At 46.5% G+C, this 11,896-nt stretch overlaps 1 protein-coding gene across 1 annotated transcript in view; it reads right to left on the bottom strand.

Moving 5' to 3' along the window:
• Positions 1–5,273: 5,273 nt before the first annotated feature.
• The window catches only part of LOC108799916 (zinc finger protein 585B-like), a 52,906-nt gene continuing 46,283 nt past the window's right edge, over positions 5,274–11,896 (bottom strand). Inside the window, exon 6 of the mRNA XM_018571862.1 lies at positions 5,274–6,182. Coding sequence (XP_018427364.1) covers positions 5,357–6,182 — 826 coding nt within the window. The 3' untranslated portion in view covers positions 5,274–5,356. The remainder of the gene's footprint in view (positions 6,183–11,896) is intronic.

Raw genomic sequence — 11,896 nt, 5'->3', positions numbered from 1 at the left:
TGATCTCCTCCTCTTGTCAAGGACTTGATCTCCTCCTCTTGTCAAGGACTTGATCTCCTCCTCTTGTCAAGGACTTGATCTCCTCCTCTTGTCAAGGACTTGATCTCCTCCTCTTGTCAAGGACTTGATCTCCTCCTCTTGTCAAGGACTTGATCTCCTCCTCTTGTCAAGGACTTGATCTCCTCCTCTTGTCAAGGACTTGATCTCCTCCTCTTACAAAGGACTTGATCTCCTCATCCTGCCAAGGACTCAATCTCCTCTCCCTACCAAGGACTTGATCTCCTCTCCCTACCAAGGACTTGATCTCCTCCCCCTACCAAGGACTTGATCTCCTCCTCTTACAAAGGACTTGATCTCCTCCCCTACCAAGGACTTGATCTCCTCCTCTTACAAAGGAGTTGATCTCCTCCCCATACCAAGGACTTGATCTCCTCCTCTTACAAAGGACTTGATCTTCTCCTCTTACAAAGGACTTGATCTCCTCCCCCATACCAAGGACTTGATCTCCTCCTCTTACCAAGGACTTGATCTCCTCCTCTTACCATGGACATGATCTCCTCCTCTTACCAAGGACATGATCTCCTCCTCCTTCCAAGGACTTGCATAGCCCATTCCTGTACCCGAATGTAGCAAGCCACGCTCGAACTAGAAGCATCTCATTCCCAAATACAAAAGAATTTGTAGAACGGAAAACAAAACAAAAAAACAACTTCTATTTATTGGTTGAACTCACAACATTCAAATAGCGCAGACATCCAACGAGTCATGAAACCAAAGTTTTACAGAGAGTCAGGTGACCACAAACTGAAAGACACGCAGAGTATGGCCAAAAGAACTCCTGACCATCACATCTATAGGTGCCGGCTGAACATCCCATTCCACGGGCATCTATGTGAAAGTGTACCCCCACTTCCCTTCCCCTTGCCGCTACAACATCCTTCACTCATCTGAGGAGGTGTTGAGGTCAGGCCACTCTTCCAAGTTCCTCCGAACCCAACTGGTGTCTTTGTTGAGGCCAGGCCACTCGAGTTCCTCCGAACCCAACTGGTGTCTTTGTTGAGGTCAGGCCACTCGAGTTCCTCCACACCCAACTAGTGTCTTGAGGCCAGGCCACTCAAGTTCCTCCAAACCCAACTGGTGTATTTGTTGAGGTCAGGCCACTCGAGTTCCTCCACACCCAACTAGTGTCTTGAGGCCAGGCCACTCGAGTTCCTCCAAACCCAACTAGTGTCTTTGTTGGTCAGGCCACTCGAGTTCCTCCAAACCCAACTGGTGTCTTTGTTTATAATGTCTTTGTATACTGTAGTAATAACAGTGGGAACACTCACGATTGGAGGGTGTGCCTATACGCTTGGCCACATAGTAGGTGTGATGGTCAGGTGACCAATTACGTTTGGCCATAAAGTGTATCAATGAAAGACAATTTCTGATTGGTTGCTCTGTTTCTTTACACATAGAAGACAAATAAAAGCCCGCCCTCCAGGAGCCACACCATGAAGCCTCCCCCATTACAATATAAAAAAAACCTCACCAGCATACATCTGCTTATAAAGAAACAATGTTGCAACATAACTACTCATAACTCATTACAAAACATCACTTGAAACATTGCTTTATTCCTCCCATTTCGGTTGCTTCCTTTGGTCAGGGTGTTCAAGACTCAGCCACCTGCCTGCTGTCCTAGTGGGCCACCAGTTGCCATAGACCTGAAAGTTCAGTGCAGGAACCACCTCTCCATCAATCTTTATCTACAAGATGAATTCACAATTATAAGAGGTTGATCCTTTGAGACCTCTCTACCTATCCATCTCTGTAGAAAAAAGCGGCCCCCACACTATTTTATCATTCTGATGTCTCGGAGATGAGTTGATTTCCATACCGAAGCCATACTCCTCATCTAAAGAGGACACTGGTCCATACCAAAGTCATGATAGACACTGTTCAACATCTCAAGAGGTTTGTTCTTTGAGTGGGACCTCTCTATCTACCCAGCGTTGCCTTCAGAACATTTCTGGAAATCCTTCCTAGAAAAGGTCCCTCAGCTCTCTGAACATTGTGATGTCTCGGAGATGCGTTGATTTCCATACCGAAGCCATACTCATCATCTAAAGAGGACACTGTCCGTACCAAAGTCATGATTGACACTGTTCAACATCTCAAGAGGTTTGTTCTTTGAGTGGGACCTCTCTATCTGCTCAGCTTTGTCTTCAGAATATCTATGGAAATCCTTCCTGGAATAGGTCCCTCAGCTCTTCAAACATGTCTAGAAGTTATGATCTTTATCTATAGATGACACCATTCAACAAGAGGCTTATCCTTCGAGTGTGACCTCTCTATCTACCCAGAGTCTGACCTCTCTAAATACCAAACTTTGCTTTTAGAACATCTCTGGAGATCCTTCCTAGAAAAGGTACCTCAGCTCTCTGAACATTATGATGTCTCGGAGATGAGTTGATTTCCATACCAAAGTCATACTCATTATCTATAGAGGACACTGCCCGTACCAAAGTCATGATCGAAACTGTTCAACATCACAAGAGGTTTGTTCTTTGAGTTGGACCTCTCTATCTGCTCAGCGTTGCCTTCAGAACATCTATGGAAATCCTTCCTGGAATAGGTCCCTCAGCTCTTCAAACATGTCTAGAAGTTATGATCTTTATCTATAGATGACACCATTCAACAAGAGGCTTATCCTTCGAGTGTGACCTCTCTATCTACCCAGAGTCTGACCTCTCTAAATACCAAACTTTGCTTTTAGAACATCTCTGGAGATCCTTCCTAGAAAAGGTCCCTCAGCTCTCTGAGCATTGTGATGTATGGGAGAGGAGTTGATTTCCATACCAAAGCCATACTCATCATATATAAAGGACACTGTCCATACCAAAGTCATGGTCTTAGCTATATATGACACTGTTCAACATCACAAGAGGTTTATCCTTCGAGTGCGACCTTTCTATCTACCCAGCTTTGCTTTCAGAACATCTCTTGAAATCCCTCCTGGAAAAGGTCCCTCAGCTCTTCAAACATGTCTAGAAGTTATGATCTTTATCTATAGATGACACCATTCAACAAGAGGCTTATCCTTCGAGTGTGACCTCTCTATCTACCCAGAGTCTGACCTCTCTAAATACCAAACTTTGCTTTTAGAACATCTCTGGAGATCCTTCCTAGAAAAGGTCCCTCAGCTCTCTGAACATTGTGATATATGGGAGAGGAGTTGATTTCCATACCAAAGCCATACTCATCATCTATAGAGGACACTGTCCATACCAAAGTGATGATCTTAAGCTATATATGATAATGTTCAACATCACAAGAGGGTTATCCTTCGAGTGTGACCTCTCTATCTACCCAGTGTTGCTTTCAGAACATCTCTGGAAATCCTTCCTGGAAAAGGTCCCTCAGCTCTGTACATTCTGATGTCTCGGAGATGAGTTGATTTCCATACCAAAGCCATACTCATCATCTATAGAGGGCACTGTCCATACCAAAGTCATGATTGACACTGTTCAACATCACAAGGGGTTTTGATTTGAGTGGGACCTCTCTATCTACCCAGCTTTGATTTCAGATCATCTCTGGCGATCCTTCCTAGAAAAGGTCCCTCAGCTCTCTGAACATTCTGATGTGTAGAAGATGATTTGATGTAGCTATGAAAGCCATTCTCTTTAACTATAGATGACACTATTCAACATCCTTCGAGGTTTATCCTTCAAGCGTGACCTATCTACCCAGCTTTGCTTTTAGGACATCTCTGGATGCCCTAGTAGAAAAAAACGGCCCCTCAGCTCTTTGAGCTTTCTAAGGTCTAAAAGATGAGTACCAAAGCCATAATCTTTATCTATTGGTGACACCATTCAACAACTCAAGAGAGTTTCCCTTAGAATGATCACTTGACCTACCCGGCCTTGCTTTCAGAACATCTCTAGCAACCCTTGCTGGAAAAGATCTTTCAACTTGAACATTCTGATGTCTAGAAGCTATGATCTTTATCTACAGATGACACCTTTCAACATCACTAGAGGTTTATCCTTCAAGTGGGACCTCTCTATCTACCCAGCTTTGCTGTCAGAACATCTCTGGAAATCCTTCCCGGAAAAGGTTCCTCAGCTCTTTGAACTAAACTCATCTTCTAGATGAGTTGATTTCCGTACCAAAGCCATGATCTTTATCTATAGAAGGCACCATTCAACATCTCAAGAGGATTTTCCTTAGAATGGTCATTGATCTACCCAGCTTTGCGTTCAGAACATCTCTGGCCATCCTTGCTGGAAAAGATCCTTCAGATCTTTGACCATTCCGATGTCTAGAAGATGATATGATCTAGATACCAAAGCCATGATCTGGAGGAGGTTTATCCTTCGATTGGGACCTCTCTATATACTCAACCTTGCTTTTAGCACATCTCTGGATCCCCTTATAATTATGGTCCCACCACACTTGGAACATTCCAACATTTAGATGATATGATCTAGATACCGAAGCCATGATGTGGAAGAGGTTTATCCTTCGATTGGGACCTCTCTATATACTCAACCTTGCTTTTAGCACATCTCTGGATCCCCTTATAGAAAAACATGGTCCCACCACACTTGGAACATTCCAACATCTAGAAGATGATATGATCTAGATACCAAAGCCATGATCTGGAGGAGGTTTATCCTTCGATTGGGACCTCTCTATATACTCAACCTTGCTTTTAGCACATCTCTGGATCCCCTTATAATTATGGTCCCACCACACTTGGAACATTCCAACATTTAGATGATATGATCTAGATACCGAAGCCATGATGTGGAAGAGGTTTATCCTTCGATTGGGACCTCTCTATATACTCAACCTTGCTTTTAGCACATCTCTGGATCCCCTTATAGAAAAACATGGTCCCACCACACTTGGAACATTCCAACATCTAGAAGATGATATGATCTAGATACCAAAGCCATGATCTGGAGGAGGTTTATCCTTCGAGTAGGACCTCTCTATAAACTCAACTTTGCCTTCAGCACATCTCTGTATCTCCTTATAGAAAAACATGGTCCCACCACACTTGGAACAATGTCTAGAAGATGAGTTGACTTCCATACCAAGGCCTTTCATATCTCAGATTGTGTTTTTCCCCCTATGATAGATTCAAATGTCAAATTCTCCCCTATATATAAAGCTGGGACTCTGAATACACATGCCGCCCCCACTCTTTTCATCAATCTAAAACCTCAGGTCATGTGAAACATTTGACAGACACCTTGTCCTGCACCCCAAGAAGGAAAATGGCACCTCACTAGTGTGGAGTCTTGCGGGGATGGACATAGAGCAACTTCCATACACTGAACATAAAAATGGTTCCATAGGACTCTCAGGGGAGTATTGGCTTTTGGTTTTGCTCTTCAACATTTGCTGCACTTGGAGGACCCACGTTCTCCCCAGAGTGGACCTTCTGATGTCTGACAAAACTGTTTTTAAAGGTGAAGCCTTTCCCGCACGTGGCACAGGAAAATGGCTTCTCACTGGTGTGGCACTTCATATGCTTACTAAGGTTCCCTTTAATTGAAAAACATTTGCCGCACTCGGAACAAGGAAAGGGCTTCTCTCCCGTGTGGACCCTCTCGTGGGTAACAAGTTTATATTTCTTTGTGAATGATTTGCCGCACACCGAGCACGCAAAAGTCTCCCCGGTGTGGACTCTCTGGTGTAGAACAAGTTCAGATTTCTTTTTGAATGTCTTCTGACAGTCCGCGCATGAAAAAGGACGCTCGACCATATGGCTGCTCTGGTGCGTAAGAAGGTCTCCTTTCTGAGTAAAACTTTTCCCGCACTCAGAGCAAGAATACGGCCGCACCCCGGTGTGAAGCCGCTCGTGCAGAATGAGACTGGCTTTTTGCGTGAAGCTTTTCCCGCAGTCCAGGCACGAAAAAGGACGCTCGCCCGTGTGAGTTCTCTGGTGTCTCAGAAGGTCTCCTTTCCTGGTGAAACATTTGCCGCACTCAGAGCAAGAGTACGGCCGCACGCCGGTGTGAAACCGCTCGTGCACGATAAGGTTAGCCTTCTGCGTGAAACATTTCCCGCACTCCAAACATGAAAAAGGTCGCTCGCCCGTGTGACATCTCTGGTGTCGAAGGAGGTCTCCTCTCCATATGAAGCATTTCCCACACTGCGGGCAGCAGAACGGCTTCTCGCCGTTGACGAGTTTGGATCGGGAAATGTTTCCCTTTTTTCGGCCCCGGCTGCCTGCATTATTGTCGGTAGACAAGATAAGATGTCCCTCCGAAGTGTTCCAGACGTGGCATCCATCTGTTGGAAATAAATGATTTATTAGTGTTCGGCGCCAATAATTTTTTCCTCTTTCACAGGCAAGAGTTACGTCTGGAGGTCTAGAAGTCAGAAAGCTCAGCCATGGCACCATATAGGGTCAGCGATCAATATTAAGTAATGAGAAACAATGTATAACCCCGCCCCCAGATAAATATTGTCCATGAAAGTCCTCACCTGGCCCATCAGGGCCTGGAGCCAAAGGTTTCACCTCCACTGACCATTTGCCAACCCCAACCATAAGGATAAGTAGGGTCACCTTCCTGTAAGCCTCCTCCCCTCCATCTGTGGAGCAACTACAAACCCCAAGAGGCAATGCAAGCCCCTGACATCCACAGGCATGGCTCCCGGAGGCCCCAGATGGAGGGACCAAGTTTTCATACCCCTCCCCTAGGCTCAAGCATTCAGATCCTTGTCCCTAAACCTCAGGAAGGCTCCAGGTAACAGTTAAGTACCTAAAGGGACATCAATTATCAGATGTGTGGGGAGCTCCTAGAGAGGAACCTTGGCTAGATATTCCCTTCACCGTCAACTTTCGCAAACAAGACTTCGCATAAATTGGTATTTTGTGGGTTCTATTCCACATGAAATGGTTCCATTTTCTGCTCCCCTGAGTAGACACCTCAGATGAACCCAACCACCCAACTATATGACCAACTGTGGTGATCATATAGCTGAAGGATGTTCTTCATATGGATGGACTCATTGGGCCTACAAGTTTTTATTTTTAGAAAAATAGAAGAGTCAGATATCAACAAACTCGAGAAGACACCTTGGGCATCTGTGGCCTTCATGGTTCACTAGACCTGTCAGCCAATGTAGAAGAACATCAGCCCAGAATGACTCGGAGCCAAGGTGAGACTCGTCCATAAGGGAACATTATTTGGTTCTATCCTACAGGGAATGGGTTGAAACAGGTGGGTACTGAAGCCTACAGGAATGGAGTCTGCTGGCTTTGAACCCTTGACAGTGGTCACTCCAAGACCAGGAAATGGTCGATCTTCTCCACAAGTTAAAGACCTTCTTCCACCTAAGACACCGAGCTAAAGCTGAGCTCTTACTTCTGTGCCGAGGAACAAAGCCTACAAGGGGAAGAGCAGTGTCCCAGAATGACTCGGACCTGAGGTGAGACTTGTCCATAGGGGAAGACAATTTGGCTCTATCCCCCGGGGAATGGGATGAAATGGGTGGGTACTGAAGCCTACTAGAATGGAGTCTACCGCCTTTGAACCCTTGACAGTGGTAACTCCAAGACCAGGAAATGATCGATCTTCTCCACAAGTTAGGGGAACTAGGACCTTCTTCCCCCTAAGACACCAAGCTAAAGCTGAGCAGAGGAACATAGCCTATAAAGGAGAAGAGCAGTATCCCAGAATGACTCGGAGCCGAGGTGAGACTTGTCCGTAGGGTTAGACAATTTGGTTCTAGCCTGAAAATATGAAAGGTTTCAGCACTACTTACCCGTGCCGATGCCTAGAGAAGGTTCCTCCTCTTCAGTTGTCACAGTAGATGGCTGATCATCGCTCACGTACATCTCCTCTTCTTCGTCTTTGACCTCAACTTTCACATAAATCAGTTCTTCCCTCTAAGCCATCAAAGTGACAGAAAGTTAGATGAGCACTAATAACGGGAGGACACACAGAAGGATACACATTCAAAGATCGGAGTCTCTCAAGTTCTAGACGCTCAGTTCCACCGACCTGGTCATGGTGGGGGATGGTGGGATCTTCCTGGGTGGAATCCCGGGAATACAGGGGGCGGGGACATCTCTCTGGTGGGTTCCTCTTACTGGATCCATCTGTAGGAAACACACACACTGACTGATACATTGTTTCTATGTGTGTATCAGATGATGGGGGATGTAGGTGGACCCTCCGTACTTATATCTGCTTTACATTACACCCCTTGTCTGTTCCCGGATCATGTCCCAGAATCCCCGGCACCGCTCACCTCTCCCGTCAGCAGCTCCATCATCTTCTTGGTGGCTTCTAAAACCTTCTGGACATTAATCTTCTCATGCATTAGATGAAAAAGTGATGGGATGGCGATGGGCCTCTGGCTTTTGTTCAGTCTTATGGACAGATCTGGAGATCCCGTAGTTGCGTTACGTTCAGTGGACTTCTTCATTACTACTTCACAGTCCTGTATGATGCAACCAAAATTAGAATCCCACAACTCCTCCCCTTTATGGCCAGGTCTGTTTAAAAAGAACAAAGACAATGTTGTTTGGGTCCCTCAGAATCCTACTCACCTCTCCGATCAGAACGTGGATGATCTCCAATGACAACTTAAGAATTTTCTCATTTAGTAGAATTTCCTTTCTTTGACTCAAAATCTCCTCATCCTCCATCACCACGTCCTTGTAGAGATCCCGGTGTCCTTCTAGATACTCCCACTCCTCCATGGAGAAATAGACAGAGACATCCTGACACCTTATAGGAACCTGACACACACAATGATACAGTCACCACCCAGACACACCCCTCGTCTGTTCCTGGATCATGTCCCAGAATCCCCGGCACCGCTCACCTCTCCCGTCAGCAGCTCCATCATCTTCTTGGTGACCTCTAGGATCTTCTGCTTCTTGGTGACCTCTAGGATCTTCTGCTTGTTGTGTCCAACTGATATGAAGGAGGGACGTTGAGGCGCGGTGATAGGAGATGGCCCATTTGGGGAGCCGTTGGCTGTCAACCGCTCGCCAGGTATCTTATTTACTACTTCATAATCCTGAGTGCAAAGTGAAAGCAAATATTATCCCCATCTACATTCCCAGAATCCTCCTCACCTCTCCGGTCAGGTCCGTGTTTTATTAATAGATAAGAGTGATGTCATGTGACCTCCCAGAATCCTCCTCACCTCCCCGGTCATGTCTGTGTTTTATTAATAGAGATAAGAGTGGTGTCATGTCACTCTCCCAGAATCCTCCTCACCTCTCCGGTCAGCAGGTGGACTATCTCCAGCGTGAGGTCTAATATCCTCCTGGTCATGTGACTCTGGTCTTCATCCATCCTTCATGAGGTGGTCACGTGATCTATTCAAGACACTTCTCTCTGTAGATGGATATGAAAATGAGAATTATCTGGACTGTACTGGCATGGATAAGGTCTACACAATGTTTCTCCATAGTCCTAATATCTCAGAGGGCTCACTACACCATATTTCAAGACCTTCTACATCCACGAAGCTTATTAAACTAGATATTCCCTTTGATGATTGCAAGATTCGGCCACTTGTTCAGATCCAACAATTGCAGCTGCAATGCTCCACACCTTTGGTAGGCACCAGACAGAAAAGCTTTGGGTACCTCCAATGTTCTTGGGTACCTCCAATGGTCTTGGTTACCTGCAATGTTCTTGGGTATCTCCAATGTTCTTGGGTACCTCCAATGGTCTTGGTTACCTGCAATGTTCTTGGGTATCTCCAATGTTCTTGGGTACCTCCAATGTCCTCGGGTACCTCCAATGTTCTTGGGTACGTCCAATGTCCTCGGGTACCTGCAATGTTCTCGGGTACCTGCAATGTTCTCGGGTACCTCCAATGTCCTCGGGTACCTGCAATGTTCTCGGGTACCTCCAATGTTCTTGGGTACCTGCAATGTTCTTGGGTACCTCCAATGTCCTCGGGTACCTCCAATGTCCTCGGGTACCTCCAATGTCCTTGGGTACCTGCAATGTTCTCGGGTACCTCCAATGTTCTTGGGTACCTGCAATGTTCTTGGGTACCTCCAATGTCCTTGGGTACCTCCAATGGTCTTGGTTACCTGCAATGTTCTTGGGTATCTCCAATGTTCTTGGGTACCTCCAATGTCCTCGGGTACCTCCAATGTTCTCGGGTACCTCCAATGTCCTCGGGTACCTGCAATGTTCTTGGGTATCTCCAATGTTCTTGGGTACCTCCAATGTCCTCGGGTACCTCCAATGTTCTTGGGTACGTCCAATGTCCTCGGGTACCTGCAATGTTCTCCGGTACCTCCAATGTCCTCGGGTACCTGCAATGTTCTCGGGTACCTCCAATGTTCTTGGGTACCTGCAATGTTCTTGGGTACCTCCAATGTCCTCGGGTACCTCCAATGTGCTCGGGTACCTCCAATGTCCTTGGGTACCTGCAATGTTCTCGGGTACCTCCAATGTTCTTGGGTACCTGCAATGTTCTTGGGTACCTCCAATGTCCTCGGGTACCTCCAATGTCCTCGGGTACCTCCAATGTCCTTGGGTACCTGCAATGTTCTCGGGTACCTCCAATGTTCTTGGGTACCTGCAATGTTCTTGGGTACCTCCAATGTCCTTGGGTACCTCCAATGGTCTTGGTTACCTGCAATGTTCTTGGGTATCTCCAATGTTCTTGGGTACCTCCAATGTCCTCGGGTACCTCCAATGTTCTCGGGTACCTCCAATGTCCTCGGGTACCTGCAATGTTCTTGGGTATCTCCAATGTTCTTGGGTACCTGCAATGTGCTCGGGTACCTCCAATGTTCTCAGATACCTGCAATGTTCTCAGGTACCTGCAATGTCCTCGGGTGCCTGCAATGTTCTTGGGTACCTGCAATGTCCTCGGGTACCTCCAATGTTCTCAGGTACTTCCAATGTCCGCAAATGCCTGCAATGTTCTCGGGTACCGCCAATGTTCTCGGGTACCTGCAATGTCCTCAGGTACCTCCAATGTTCTCGGGTACCTGCAATGTTCTCGGGTACCTCCAATGTTCTCGGGTACCTCCAATGTTCTCAGATACCTGCAATGTTCTCGGGTACCTGCAATGTTCTCGGGTACCTCCAATGTTCTTGGGTACCTCCAATGTCCTCGGGTGCCTCCAATGATCTCGGGTGGCCTTGATCCTAACACCGGGGTTATGGAATCAGAGCACAATGGATGGGGACAGAGAGAGAATGACAAGGTATAAAGGGGGTGGGATGATGAAAGGTCGGTGTCAGGGCAAGGTTGAAGGTGGTTGATTCCTCCTGATCCCTCTGCACACTCCAGATGATAGGAGACCCCCGGGAATGATCCGATCATAGGCCACCGAACAGCTAATGGTGGTGAAATACGTCGAAAGGTCCATAGTCTTCAGAATATTGGTGGACGGTCATTTTATACCTTTTTATTATACATTTTAACCCCAAACAGTGAAGAATATCCGACTTCAAGGCCAGCGACCTTCGCCCGTCCCGGACTAACCCCCACCTCCCCTTTCATCCCCTCCCCCGTACTGAATTCTGGTAGACTACATGTCCCAGCACAATCTGTATATACACTGGAGGACTACAACTCTCATCAGTAGAGTCTACATGGCTGATCGGTGCCTGTGGTCATTTCCCCCGAGTCCCCTCGAATCGCTCCTGTGTATGTAAGCGGCACGCCTCGACCTAGAATGTATATAACATAATCCCCCCATTATATGTTTTAGATAAAAACACTTTTATCCGCTAACGATCACTGACTGTCGTCCCTTTTCGGTTGTCTCATCCCCAACACTGCGATTCATCATCGAAAAAGATCAAAAATATATCACCTCTTCAGATGCCAGTCCCAGCAATGTCTGCTCTCTACTTCCTCCCGACTGACCTTTCACCCGGAACTTCCTGTCTGTTAC

This window comes from Nanorana parkeri, unplaced genomic scaffold, assembly GCF_000935625.1.
Source record: "Nanorana parkeri isolate BGI_ZX_2015 unplaced genomic scaffold, ASM93562v1 scaffold1855, whole genome shotgun sequence".
NCBI lineage: Eukaryota > Metazoa > Chordata > Amphibia > Anura > Dicroglossidae > Nanorana > Nanorana parkeri.
This window is presented reverse-complemented; position numbering and strand designations above follow the sequence as displayed.